The sequence below is a fragment of the Lycorma delicatula genome, chromosome 1 (assembly GCF_047948215.1).
Source record: "Lycorma delicatula isolate Av1 chromosome 1, ASM4794821v1, whole genome shotgun sequence".
In the NCBI taxonomy this organism is placed as follows: domain Eukaryota; kingdom Metazoa; phylum Arthropoda; class Insecta; order Hemiptera; family Fulgoridae; genus Lycorma; species Lycorma delicatula.
Window position 1 is genome coordinate 372542835 of NC_134455.1, and position 15852 is coordinate 372558686.

Here is a 15852-nt window from a genome sequence, read left to right on the forward strand (position 1 = left end):
AAGAGATGTGGGCCTAGAGGTGAGCGAGGGGAAGACTAAGTATATGAGGATAACCACTCGTGCCATGCCGGCCTCTGTGGCACGAGTGGTAGCATCTCGGCCTTTCATCCAGGGTTGATGGAATGGTGAAGTATGAATCAATGACTATGCATTTGAGCAGGTAGAGTATTTTACATATCTTTATGCATTATTCGCTCAGCAAAATAAAGTTTCCAAAGAAATTAAAAAGTAAATAATACCAAATAACAAAGCATATTTTGCATGTATGATATTTAAAATCTAAAACAATCTCCTGTTTTATTAAAGTGAAGATGTATAAAACAATTTTTGTCAGATGCTGAATGCAGCTGAAAAAAATTGCTGCTAATCCTTGAAACGTAAATAATAAAAATATATGGTCCTATCAGTTAGAATGGAACCTGGAGGTTAAGACATAATGAAGAAATAGAAACTATATTGCAAAAAAGAAATATTCTAAGATTCATCAGAACCAGGAGAATTGGCTGGCTGAGCCATTTATAAAGAACACCAGCATTTCAATAACAGAAACAAATTCTGGATGCAGAAATAAAGGTACCAAGAAGAAAAGATATACCCAGAACTTGATGGCTCTGGATGAGACAGAAGATTTGAAGAACATGGGTGTTTAGGTGTTGTGAAAAGGAGAGTTGACACAGATTAGAGATGAATGGAGACAAGTTGAAGAGGAGGTCAAGGTCCACGTTGGACTGTAGTCATAGAAAAAAGAATATAATATTCTTTTGGGACTATTTTCCTAAAATTTTTGGGAGTTTTGTGAATATCCCATTTATGCTGGGCGAATCCAGGATCTCAGTGATAACCCACTGACCTCAAGTTACTCACAATGCCTCTGAGATATTTTTATATAAAAAATAATATTGTTTAGTATTTATAAAGCAACCTCTTATTATATTATTCTAGCTGAAGGTGTTGTGCTAGGAAATCTAAAATTGTAAATTACCTCCTACTTTTGTTTGTTTTTTTCATTTATTGTATTGCAAATGAAAACAGATATATTGTCAAGTCAATTTGAAAGTATGTTTATGAAAAAATTGTATAAAGAAAATCTATTTCATATTAAAAATGTTCTCCTTTACATGATGCCTTTTATTAATGTTTCCAGTAATTTCAGAACATAAATCTTCATTTCTTTATGAATGATTTAAAGGGAAATTTTGAAATCTTTTGTCAAAGAATTTTATACTCTGTATCTGTACTGCATTGTGTTAAAAGTGAAGACCCACCTTTTTAGGGTGTTGATATTACTGCAAGAAGAAAACATTGTACTGAATTCTACTTTTGCCATGAATAGTATGATAGTATAATAGTTATAAACCTGTATGTATGATAGTTATAAACCTGTATTTATAACTATCATTAACTTTTCATAAAATGGAATTCCACAAGTTACTATTAGTTCTTAAGTGTAATTCATACTTTACATAATTAGTTTTTGTTTGTATAAACATACTAATAACAATTAGAAGCACTTTATTTCACATAAACAAATACATACTTAGTAACAAAGATAGATATCTAACTGATATGAATATATCATTGATAATGTAAAAATTAATAGCAACAGACCCATCTGCTTGGAACTTTCATTTGCAGAATTATTGTTATTATTTCTTGGTGGTAAATGATCTTTACAAATAGTTGGATCTTCATCACTCTCATCAGCACAATCAGCTTCTTTATCACAAGTCAAACTCTTCTTTACAGTCAAGTTAACACACTGGCCACTTTTACATTTGTGTTGATTATTATTACACATTCGATCCTCTGTAAAATAAAAAAAGTAATGGTTAATAACATAGAAGCTGTTTTCTTTTACATGTATACTAATAGTTCCATAACACTGAGAACTATCTGGAAGAAATACTTCAAAAAAAAAAAACAAAATGTGCAGAATATTTGTCACAATCTTAGGGAACAAAGACTTACCATTATGGACAAACCCCACTGTGTATAACCTTTTGGTCATAATGATAAGGATTTTCCTTCCTGGCATAATTAATGTTGGTCAGTAATATTAGTTAACAATATTACCTGCATAATGTCAACATTTAATAAACAAAGACTGTAGAATTCAATATTCATAAAAAAATTATATCTGTTGTAGGGCATTAACATATAACTGACTTTATAACAAACTAGTGTAACAAGATCAGTATAATGAATCTGGGTGATGGATTCCTTCCAATTAAGAAGAAAGTATGAGAAAATAATAATGAGAGAAATTTATTAAGGGAACTAAACGGGATCCTTTTCTCAGGCTAACAAGTCCGTTTAACAATCTGTTCTTTGTAATACTGTCAATGGTACATCTCCAACAGCTGTTTTTCAATGAGAAGGGTTACCAGACTGGAACAGGAATTCATGAGAAAATGTAAGGGTACAGACAATGATATTTCTTACACTTTGACAAGGTTCTGGTTTTGCAGGTCAAGTGGATATAAGTACTCCAAAAGAAGGAAGTTAAGGATCGGTATGAAGCGAGTAGCTTGGTAAGGCCATGTTCGACGTGATTGTGAGACGGCATTATCAGTCAACTTATTCTTCTAATTGTTATCAGTTGTAGAACAATGAATGAAGTGTACATAATAGGCATTCCAGAATGGACAATGGGTGAATGCAGGCAGTTGTTCGGTGAGTTATTGGTAGACAGTAGTGAAAGTTACATATTTAAATTCATTCACAAGTGTAAGGTAGTTTTATTGCAAACAGCAAAGGTATGAGCAGAGAATGGAATTGAATGAAGTTCAGGCTTATCTAACCTTGTCTTGTTGTTAATGCAATATTAGGTGTTAATATTAGCAGTCATAACGTCTTTAGACAATTGGACTGTATTCTGGATTTTATGATATAACTACCAACTAACAAATTTTGTCCTTATTCTAAATATTATTTTGTATGTTATTTATTCTCTGTTATTAATTATTATTATTATTATTGGTAGCGACCACCAATAGCTCTGTCATTTAGAGTCCTAGATAGTGCACGAGAGCGCCCGGGGCCCTCACGGCTGATGAAAAGATGCATCAATAAAATCGACGAGAAGAAATTCAAAAGAAAGATCTCCTTAGAGGTAGTAGCCTCTGAAAACATCACCAACGGGGAGAACGCTGGCGCTGAAGTCGTAGTTGCTTCGACCATGTAGCTGATCGCTTCTGCATGCGATGCTTCCATGCCCCACGGGTGACCGAGGCACCGGAAGCGACCCGTGTACTGGTGGACACCGGAGATTGCGGAGTTGCGCCGAGGGTGTCTTCGACTAAGACGAGTGGCGTAACGTGCAAGAAGTCGCACAGACGCAAACGCCAGATCAGATGAGTATAAGACGGCAAAGAAGCGGCTCCGTCGAGCCATCAACGTGAGCAAGACAAGCTACTGGAGAGAGCTGACGGAGACCGTAGATGCAGACCCTTGGGGGCTGGGTTACAAAATAGTAAGTAACTCGGCGATTAGGGATCTCGCGGTCACCAGTTCCACCAGACGAGGCTAAAGCGGAGCTCGTCGTTAAGATGTTGTTCCCGGCACCCTCGGTCCGTACCGAGCGGGACATCAGCGACGTGGACGACTTCCCACTCTTCTCGATGGAGGAACGGGTGTGAGTCCTACGGTCGCTGAAAGGAAAAAAAGCCCCTGCTACCGACGGTATACCGGCCGAGGTGCTCAAACTTGTGGGGCGCTGTTTTCTTCTAGACATGTACAATGCATGTTTGAAGGCCGGGTCTTTTAGCGCGAGATGAAAGATTTGCGCTCAGAGATCAGTCTTGCGCTGATTCCCAAAGGTAAAGAAAACCCAAGTCGCCGTCCTCCTATCGCCCATTGTGTATGCTTGACATAGCTGGGAAGGCATTGGAGAAGCTGTTAAAGAAAAGACTGGTTGCGGTGATGAATCAGGCAGGTGGCCTGTCACCTAACCAGTTTGATTTCCGGCAGGGTCGGTCGACCCTAGATGCAATTCAAGAGGTTGTTGAGGCAGTGCGGCGAGCAGAGGACCACAATCATTTTTCGCGACTTGTGATCCTTCTCGTTACGTTGGACTTAAAAACGCTTTCAATTCCACACGGTGGAGCGATATGGTTCGGGCTCTAGAGCATTCGTTCCATATGCCTCAATACCTCCTCAGAATGGTGGACGCATACCTGAAAAACCGCGGTCTCATTTACGAGACCGCGGCAGGCTGGCGTAGAACTACGATCACGTCAGGGGCGGCGCAGGGATCGATTCTTGGCCCCGACCTTTGGAACGCCGTCTATGATGGCTTGCTGAGGCTAGAGATGCCTGAAGAATCTGTAATGGTTGGGTATGCTGACGATGTTGCGCTACTTGTCGCAGACCGCGACGTGGAGCGAGCCCAACTAAGGCTCAGCCGAGCCATGCACAGAGTCGTTGCCTGGCCGGACGACCATGGGTTGTCTTTAGCCTTCATCTCGATTCCCCCCCCCCCCCCCGAAGGGAGAAGATCCCACCTCGTAGCGTGTCCGGTCGCTACACCACCCCCTCCGTTCCTAGCCAGTAGTGGCTTTAACGGAGGACATCTTCTCGCCCTCTAACTGATTGTGCCACACAGCTTTCAGTCCAGGCCCCGCAGAGATGCCACCGATGCAGATGCCCCGAGGGACATCTACATCGGTAAAAATTCACCCCGAGATAGATTTACGTGTTTATGCCTTCAGAATGAAGACAACGGACACCTGCAGCTACCACGTCGCCCTCAAGAACTAAGCTAGAAACCTAACGGAAAGAAGACCCCGCGCCTAGATCCAACTATTAAAGAGCCACTTTTGTCTTTAGCCCTCAGCAAAACGAATATCGTGTTTCTAACGAAGAATTGTATCGAAACCCTTCTCTTCCTGCGGGTCGAGGTGGAGGTCGTCGAGACCAAGCCGGCCGCAAAATCCCTCGGTATGATCATTGACCCGAAACTCAGCTTTGCTGAACAGCTTCGGAGAGCCGCCGACAAAGTTGCGAGAGCCGTAACTTCTCTCAGCCGGCTCATGGCGAATGTCGGTGGACCGAAGGCCAGCAGGCGGCGATTGCTGATATTGACGGTGCATTCCATCCTGTTATACGGGTCGGAAGTGTGAGCCCAGGCATTAAGAGCTGCAAGAAACCGGAAACGGCTCGCGCAGGTGCAACGCTCCGCAGCCTTGCTTTTCGCTTCCACGTATCGGACGGTTACCGAGCCTACAGTACTGGTGGTCGCCGGGGTCATACCATTGCTCTTTTGGCAACGGAGCGCCAGGTGACCTACAAGAGGTGACGGGTAAGCGAAGACCGGGAGACCATTGCCAACGAGGAACGCACATGCTGCGTTCCTCCCACAGTTCCGGGTCGAGTCCTGGCGGAAAAGGGGGTGGTTTTGGTTGGTAGTCTGTTGATAGTGATTGAATAATACCATCAGCGGGAGCCCGACACTCCGTGCGTAAATGCATTTCCACCTCCCTCCGCAAAAAAAAAAAAAAAATTATTATTGTTAATATTATTAAAATACTATGTTATTAAATTACTATATGATTTTATATTTACTGTACACTGTGAGAATAAAAATTCTTCTATGAAAATTGCTAAAGCAATTGATAATGTTTTAACTCGAATGAAGATTTCCTTTCTTCCCTATTTGTAATTTAGATAGTTGTAGGTTTATAATTGAATTTTAAATTTAAATTTTGATTTGCCGTATATTCAGTTTCAGTTAAATTATCATTAATTATCACTATTTCAGATTTATACAACACATTTTTTTGTTATTATCGCTTCCATCAACACAGTTATTATCATTATTACATACTTATCTAGAAAAATTAAAAATTTCCTATAAATTTAAAAGTGTAAAAAACCAACAGACATATACACTCACATTCACAGACAGATATACAGATCCTAATTAATAAGTATGTATTATTTATATACTACACTTACTAATACAGTACAGCTTACTGCTGTTAGAACTTAATATTTTGGTCAATTCTTCAAACTACTTCAGAGTGTTTGATAGAAAATGAATGTTTACTGCATTTTTTCATAAATTGTTTAATTATCTTCCTAATTTAAGATTTTATTATAATCGTATATATTTAAAAGTAGAGAAGTATAAAATCTCAACAAAAACACATACACTTTACATAAATATATTCTAATATACTATACATTTTTGTTTGTGGCTGTTAAGATTCATTACTCTGCACAATACTTAGCTTTACTTTTTAATGTCTAAAAAGAAAATCTATGTTTACTAAATTTTTCACAAAATTCTGTAAAATATCTTCCTTTCTGAAAATTCTATTCTATTATAATTGTTTATGCTATTTATATAATCATCAGGACTATTATAAAAAATGGTGATGAAACTATACTATTTCTTCAAACAGCAATAATGAAAATAAAAGCAATTAACTACAAAAAGTACACTATAATTTCTTTCTGATGAAAGCTTATCATGCTTTTTCAACAAATTGAACAGTTTACATAAAGTATTTTTATAGAAACAAGTAAGGCGATTGTGAAAAATGTTTGATTTTAAAAAGAGGGTTATTATTGTTATTTTTTTTCCTCAGTGTACCAAAAAGATAAAATCCATACCAGCTTTCATAATTTTTTCTTTGTTATTTTGTATAGAACATGATTTTTGACAACACTCTTCATTCTTATTTAAGTAAATCATCACAGTATAAAAGACAAAGAAATTGCTTGATACTAGTTAAAAAGTAGAAAATAAATAATAAGTTTGGTTTTAGAATAGATATAGAAATTAAAATTCATCAAGTACCATTTATCTCATTTAATCATTATCACAAAAATTATCATAGTTTAAATATATTCTGTAGAGATCAGATTTTACATTTAACAGAACCAAAGATGGTGACTGAAGACTTTCTCTTTCTTTCTTTTTTCTGTTTAGCCTCCGGTAACTACCGTTTAGATAATTCTTCAGAGGATGAATGAGGATGATATGTATGAGTGTAAATGAAGTGTAGTCTTATACATTCTCAGTTCGACCATTCCTGAGATGTGTGGTTAATTGAAACCCAACCACCAAAGAACACTGGTATCCACGATCTAGAATTCAAATCCGTGTAAAAATAACTGGCTTTACTAGGACTTGAACGCTGTAACTCTCGACTTCCAAATCAGCTGATTTGGGAAGACGCATTACCCACTAGACCAACCCGGTGGGTTGGTTGACTGAAGACTGTAAGAAAAGTAATTACCTGTTACCACATCCTTATTGCAGATGTCTCTTAATAAACTGATCTCAGTCATCTGTCTACTGAGTCTGTATGAAACATTATTTCATTTTCACACTTGTGTTTTTTCTGTGCACATATATTCACCACAAAATCAAGAACATTTGCAAAGAAATTATGGATGAATCATCAGTACGGCAAAGGTGTCAAAATTGTAATACAGAGAGAGAGAACGACCATGATAATGAACGAACTGGTTGTCAGTCTGTCATTATGGATGATTTGCTATGTTGTATTGATATATTCATCAAACAGGATCAATGTGTTACTCTTGATGAAATAAGTAAATACTTTTGATCTATTTCTTGCATCCATGAAATTGTTACTGTTCATCTAATGTACAGAAAAGCTTGTATGAGGTGTGAAACTTGCAGGTTAGTGATGAACACAGAGAAACCAGATGATGCTGTGTTTTCATTTTGAAAATCATTTTGAATTATTATGCAAATAATTTAGATGAATTCCTTACACATGACAAGAGAAAAACAAGTTTTGTTCCAAAGAGTTAATGTAGTTTATGGAATGATATCACCCCCTTGCTCACCAAGGATAAAAGAATTTAACCAGGCAGTTTCTGCTCAAAATGCTATGGCTATTGTCTTTTGGAGCTGAAAAGACCCACTCCTTGTTAACTTAGAGCTATGGAGCTGCAGCAAATGTTGATGCATACTGAAAAACATTAAAAAAAGGTTTTGACTGTCCGTTCAAAATTGCAGACCACATTTTGTCCCTTAAGAAAGATGCACAGCCTCATACTGTTAAAAAAAACAAAACCGTTGCTACTATAATTTAAGTAGAAAATTATTTATCATCCATCTACAGCCCAGATCCAGCCCTTGGTGACTATCACCTAATTACTGAATTGAAGGCCTTTTGTAGAGGAAGCACTTTGAGAGTGATGAAAACTTGAAGAAAACAGTGGTGAATATTTACATCAATGAAATGATATCAGAAGAGTATGATGTAGAATGCATAAACTCATCAGAAAGTTCAATAAGTGCTAAAATTTACACTTCGAGTATATATTAGTGAAGCACTCTGAGGTTAAATAACAAGCTTTCTTCAGAAATCATGGTTGGATACTTTTTTTATCATAAAATCTGTCTACTTTCTGGATGGCCTTTATACTTAACATGACTATTTACTCAAAGTACATAGGAGGCAACAACTCAAAAGTTTTAAATTGAAGGGGTAAAATTGTGACAAATCACTTGTCCATATTAATTATTTAAAATATAAGTATGATAATAATAAAGAAAATATGTTAAATACATGAAGATATCAACTAAAACTAGATACATGTTCAATAAATAATTATGAATCAATAAACAGTAACTGCCGTTGTCAGTCAATAGATGAAGCGCAGTCAATAAAACATCTTGGAATAATAATGAACGATCATTTGAAGTGGAATGTCCATGTACAGTATTTAACATCAAGACTAAAATACCTTATTCATACGTTTTACAAAATAAACAAAATTTAAGATCTTGAAATAATAAGCACTATATATTTTGCAAATGCTTATTCACTTTTTCAATATGGAATTGAGATGTGGGAAGAACATATGATATCCAAGTTAATAAAATACTAATCCATATGAGGATTTCCTGTGAGTTGAAAGTAATGCAATACCAGTGCTTTTTAAATTAAAATATTCTTTTTCTTAAAATAGTAGCCTAAATTCTTCATGAAAGAAATAACAACTACTAAAGGAATTTATTAAAGTAAGTTTGGCTGTTAATTGATGTAGGTGAATTTCAGAAAATATTTATAAAATTATTACAAAGTGACTCTTAACTAATTATTTATTTAATACAGAAATCATAAAAGAAGTTTTGAATTACTTACTACACATATTTTTATTTTCATCACTTTTATCAGAACAATGGTTTTCATTGTCACATACATTTACTTGGTCAATACACTGTCCACTGTCACATCGGAACAAAGTTTCTCCATTCATTGCACTTTCACATTTTCGCTCATCTGCAAAATAAAAAGAAACTGTTCTTAAAATTGCTTTGTATTCTTATTTTTCTTTTTTTAATAATCTGTGAATAAATTTAATTCATCTAATTATTTAATTTATAAATTACACAACTGTTTCAGTTTTGCTAGACATGTCAAAGCATTCTGTTATTACCAAAGTGTGTTAGTACTCCTTAAGGCATAAATCAGTTGCTAGTAATTATTAAAGTTATCATAAAGTAACAATTGATTTTTTTAAATTCTTTGTAATACTACATGAAATGCATTTCATAAAAACATTTGCTGTTCTTTTTTAAGAAAAAAAATTGACCAGTTCTGAAATATATTGTTCACAGACAAAAACAGCAAAAAATAACCATATTTTGTTTGAAGTGTGCAACATATTCTCACTTATCAATGCAGCAATACCTATTCTTTCATCAGTAAATATGCTTATACTGTGGACTTATTACTTGAAAAATATTAAATTGTAAATTACACCTTATTAAAGGTTTCATTAAAAAAAAGAGAATCCAAGTAATCCAACATTAGTGACTGATTAGCCTTTTTATTAACAACAGATACGCAGCCTCTTTATCAACTTCTGGATGAGAAAGATTTCATATCTACTCAAGTGATATTAACAACTAACAGTAAATGAATTCAACTTGAATGTTTTGAAAATGCACCAGAAAAATGAAAATCAACTGCATTAACATAACAAGTGATGAATCTGGCCGCGCTATTTAATAATTAATAATTGCTAAAATTAATGTTTTATATAGCCATGTTTTATAATTTGCCATACATACAATTAAGTAAACCTCGTAGGGATTAAGTAGCCACGTAGGAATTCCAGGTAATGAACAAGCAGGTTATGCTGCCAAAGAAGCGTGTACTCAACCTCCTTTCACCACCTGAGTTACTACCTCTGATTTTATTAATCGTGTAAAACAATCACTGAGAACAAGGTGGCAGAGTGACTGAATGACTACCGTCGATAATAAACTCCGTCGATAATAAAGATTGCAGAAAACCTCAACGTGAAGAAGTAATCCTATGCCGATTGTGAATAGGATGTACGAGTACCTAATGTCAGGAGGACATGCCCCCCTTATGCACATGATGCAACTGCCACATGACTGTGCACCACATTCTCATAGACTGCATATGTTATGCGGCGTTGCATCGTACATTTAATCTACTCAGAAACATCCGTGGTATCTTGTATAATGATAAAGAAATTTTGAACCGGATGTTTCTGTTTTTTCATAGTACTAGGTTAATGCAAAAAATTTAATATTGTCATATATATTTTTTATGCTAGAAGAGTTTTTGATAATTTTTTTCCCTTACTTTCAATTTTGATTTTTTTGTTCTATGTCTTTAATTTTATTATCCGAGTAGGGAGCCTTTTGCACTCGCTATCGGAATTAGTTGAGTTTTATATAGTTTCCTTTTTTTATTATTTTACTTTTTGTATTTAAAGACTCCGTCTGCAATATTAGTTTTGAGTTTTATTTCAATTTTTTAACTTTTGTTTTAACTTAGTTTTACATTTTTTATTATAAAATTTATATTAATTTTAAACCTTATTTAGTTTTATTTTTTTAGTGTTATTTTACCTTTTTATTACAGAAAATTAAGGGCGATGATAACGCACAGGTGTTTTCCGCCAAAAAAAAAGAAAAAAAGTAAACCTCAGTCCAGGAAAGTGTCCATTTACTCAAACGAGCCTTCCCGCCTGCCAGCTGTAAATCCGGCATGGCAGTTCGGCTCGCTGGTTGGCTCTTTTCTTTTTCGCTTGTGCTCACTATAATGGGGCTCACCCAAAGGTGTCCCCACCGGTTCGGGTCTTTTATCTTTTTGTTCTTTCACCCCATGTAGTCCCCAGCCGTTAATTGGTACCACCACGCCTCGTAATACCGGACCTCGCAACTGGGGCTATCCATCCCTACTGGTCTTAAAACTCGTGTTTTCGAACCTCTTCATCCTTCTTTCTTAAAACTTCGGTCGCGTATTTGTCAAACGCTCGCCAATTCTGTACTGTCTCAATCATATATTTGACAAGATCTTCTGAACTTAAACCAGTTAAACCCTCCTGGTCCCGGAGATCGTTTTACTCCTCACAGTGAAATACTGTGTATTCAGCAGAATCCTCGCCACAACGGAACATGCAGCGAAGAGAGCTGCATCTATATGTAGAGCTGAACCTATAAATGTAATAATCATACGCGCCGTGCCCTAAGAAGAACTGCGCAAGCTGGTAATTCACTTTGCTGTGGGGGTCTGTTAATACATGTAATGAGTTCCGGCAATAACCTTTTTGTCCAGATAGACCTCACACCCGATCTCCATCTTTCGTTCCAATCATCTAATATTTTCGCTCTAGCGTCCTTTCTGTCCATGCCTTCGTAAACCAGGATGCGCTTTCCAATTAGTAAATCAATAGGGGACACATCTGCCAGTACGCAAGCCACCTCGTACGCAACCATCTTTTACCCAGAAAATATTCCCAACAACGTCCTTCTATGCACTTTCTGTAAATTGCTCAAATTTTGCTGAACACGTGCCGCCTTACCCCAGACCGACGTGGCATATAACAAAACTGAGATAACTGCTGATGAAATCAGCCTTCTCTTAGATGCTCGAGGAGCAGCATGAGATAATATATCAGTAATTCAGTGACTGAACGGTCGTATCCGCTCGATTATATGTATTTGCCACATGTGTGCTAAACCTGCATCCTTGATTTATTGTGACCCCTAGATACTTGATAGAAGACCTGACATGAAGGGGATGATCACCACTCTCAAATTAATTCTACCAATTCTCCTTCTTCCCGTGAGTGTTATGTACTCATATGCGTTGGGTGATAACTCGTGACCTTTGTCGCGTATCCAATTATTGATAATAGCAAGTGCCATATTTCCACGCTCCTCAATCAGCCTCAGTTCTGCCGCGAACCAGCACGGCAAGATCGTCGACATATGCAGTCGTTTCCGAGCCCGCAGGAAGATTCAAAGCAAGGACACTATAATAAACTATTAGCCATAACAGGGGGCCCAATACGGACAATTCTGACAGGGCCGTTCAACGTATCAGCCACTAACCATTGGTCCTTAACGTACTCTCCGATCTGTCGGTGAAGATCATTAGTTATACCTTTCCGCCTCAAAGCCTCCATAATCACCTTCTACGGCAAAGAACCGAATGCGTTTCGAACGTCGACAGCAATGAGTAACGGTATGCCCCTGGTCTTCCATGTACCCCGGCCACTCACTCTACGACCTTGGAGACAGCTTGGAGCGTCGAGCGGCCCCGCCAAAAACCAAACTGGTTAGCGTGTATGTCAGCCCCCGCATTCAACTCTTCTATCACACACGAAGCCAGCATCCTCTCGACGATTTTGCCCGTACAATTGATCAGGCATATTAGTCTATACTCCGGGATCCTCTCATCCCTACTCTGCTTAGGAAGGAAGACGAAACGCGAATCTTTCCAGCACCTTGGGAATGTTCTATTCACTACGCCATAATTAGTAACTGTCATCTCCCAAGGTGCACGTCTGATCAGTCCCTTTAATATGGCAGCCGGGATACCGTCTGGGCCAGGGACCTTCCTGCCACCTAATCTGAGTACTGCCGCAGAGACCTCTTCTATTGAGAAACGCTTTTGCCACAATCTATGGCTTCTCCTTCTTTACTGCCCTCACAAGGGAAAAGCTTGGCAACTTTTCTACACGTTTGTTCTTCTGTGAGAACAGACAACCGTTGGCTGAACCGCTTCATCGCGATCCGGTACGCCCGTTCCCACGGATCCGCATCCAGCTCTTCACAGAGCTTGCGCCATTTACTGGTCTTCGATCTTTTGATCTCATAATTCAAGGCCCGTCTGCTATGACGTAGAATTGTGCGGCCGCGTCATAGGCTGCACGACAAGCTCTTCTCAGTCTCTGCATACGGCGGCTATGACGCTATAACTCTCGTCTCATCTGAACGATCTTAGGTGATCACCAGTTTACCGATCGGTACCTCCGGTCACTTTTGAGAATCTGGTCGATTTCCTGCCTGTCTTGATGCCCGCTACCACCACAATTGAAGCAAAGGCTAATACGATTGGGTCCACGACATTCTGAGCCCCTGTGGCCGAAGCCCCAACATCTAAAACAGCGCTCATGATCCTCGCGTATATATGCTCTACACTGGACCCGACCGATCCGAATTCTAGACTCTCCAGTTTCCGGGCAGCACAAAGAGTGGTGATTACAGTAATGTTCTTGGTTTCCCCAAAAAGGGGAATCAGGTTTAATGGATGAAACTTTGTACTCTTCGGAATCGCCAAGCCTCTAGTCCAAAGCTTCCTTAATGTCCTGATCAATCGTGTTGATGTTCACATCTTTAATATGAACAACAGTTCTTCTACTAGCGCTGGACTTCAAATCTACCTGTAGCTCGGCTGCTTTTTGTCTGAGGACCGCGTAAATTGCTCCGCACTCTGAGCACCTTTTTATCGAACGTGAAGTTCCTCGTTATTTCCTTTTCGTAATGACAGGACGCTCCCCGCTTCGTCCCGCGTTATGGAAGTCTTCATAATCGTAGTCTGACACAACCGGGCTGTTAATGCCTTTAATTCACATGTAGTGGGATTCTCTTCCTCTGAAGAAACTGGTCTCATCCGTTTTGTTCCTTTAAATTCTGTCTTCTTAGGTTGCTCAGAAGCAGCCCGAGAGGTCTTTGGTTCAGGCAGCGAACGTCGTCTTCTCATTTTACTAACTCTCGAGACACGCTGTATGAAGTTAAATAAATTCTAAAGTATTTAATAACAACAGATATGTCAATAAAATAAAATAAATTATTGTACCAGTAATATCACAATAGATTTATAAGTAAAGCTACTTAGTAATCTTTCTTATCAGACCTGATAAGATAACAAGAAATTAAAATGAAATTATTAAATCAATAATTTAATACTAAATTATTATTTACCTTCCGCATAATAAACCACTATCAGTATTAAATAAATTACAAACACTATATTAAACACAATTAAAACACAATGTTATCAGAATAGATAACGAAATATTCAGTTTAATAAACAATTGCCCTACCCGGACTAACAACCGGCATATCACTCGAGAGTACTCAGTTAGAGACCTTAATGCTGAGGCAATAAGGACGAACTAAAAAAAAACTTAATAAAAAATCAGTCGAATGTCCAAACTCAATAAAAATACGAAAATACTGTTCCAAAAAATCCTTCTTTCAATAACCAGTTCTACGTGCCTTGTATATCTAACAAAAATCCGTAAATAAAAGAAAAATTCAAAGAGTGCAGAACGTTACGTCTACTCACTTCAACATTCCAAACTCGACCGGACTGAATACCTTCTTTTCTTTCTTTTCCCTGTTTAGCCTCCGGTAACTACCGTTTAGATAATTCTTCAGAGGATGAATGAGGATGATATGTATGAGTGTAAATGAAGTATAGTCTTGTACATTTTCAGTTCGACCATTCCTGAGATGTGTGGTTAATTGAAAAACCCAACCACCAAAGAACACCGGTATCCACGATCTAGTATTCAAATCCGTGTAAAAATAACTGGCTTTACTAGGACTTGAACGCTGTAACTCTCGACTTCCAAATCAGCCGATTTGGGAAGACGCGTTAACCACTACACCAACCCGGTGGGTTTCGGCGTGACGTCTGTACGTACGTTCGTATGTATGTATCTTGCATAACTCAAAACTCAAAAACGATTGCCGTAGGATGTTGAAATTTTGGATTTAGGATTGTTGTAACAACCAGTTGTGCACCTTCCCTTTTGACTGCAATCGAGAGCACCATAAGTGTCTAAAAAAGTCCAAAATCCAAACAATTTGAATTTTGGTCTTTTTCTTGACTGCAGTAATAAGCTCTCATTGAGACCTTTTCAACGATAATCATAAGTAAAAAATTTAATTAATTAAATATTTGGGTCTTACAAGGAGACACATCGGTCGAATCAGACTTCATCTGCTTTTTTTAACTTTTTTTAAAATTTAAATATATTAATTTATTAATAAGTATTAGGTACGATAAATTATAAAAAAAATTGTACGATAAATAATAATTCAATAATAAAAAAATAAAAAAATATATTAAAAAATATTAGAAGTTATTAATGAAATAAAGTTTTATGTACCTTTCAGTTTAAAAAATGTGTATGTGTAATTTAATAGGCGTAGAAAGAGAGTCATGTGCTGTCCATATAGGATTTTTTATAATTTTAAAAACTGCTTAGTAAATATGGACAATAATGAAATAGGCTTAAATTTTTGTAAACAAGTGCTGATCCTTACTTAAAGACGTGAATAACAACAGAAGTCTTAATGCATCTGGGAAATATTCCGTTGTTGAAAAATTCATTAATTAAATTTGTAACAACAATTTGATGGGCAACAATCAATGACATCTAGAACTTCTTAAAATTAATGGCAGAAATTTCAAAAATATCAATGAATATTTTTACTTTTTATACTTAAAAAACATTTCATATTTAATTACCTGGAAGTCAACGGGAAATAGAAATACTCAAAATTTATTTCCAGATCTGCCTTAC

The 15852-nt window shown here is 37.1% G+C and overlaps 1 protein-coding gene across 1 annotated transcript in view; it reads right to left on the reverse strand.

Moving 5' to 3' along the window:
* Positions 1–1495: 1495 nt before the first annotated feature.
* Positions 1496–15852, reverse strand: part of LOC142318437 (uncharacterized) — a 39553-nt gene continuing 25196 nt past the window's right edge. The window contains exons 6-7 of the mRNA XM_075355024.1: positions 9132–9269; positions 1496–1806 (exon numbers count right to left, since the gene is read on the reverse strand). Of these exons, the coding sequence (XP_075211139.1) occupies positions 1538–1806; positions 9132–9269 (407 nt within the window). The 3' untranslated portion in view covers positions 1496–1537. The remainder of the gene's footprint in view (positions 1807–9131; positions 9270–15852) is intronic.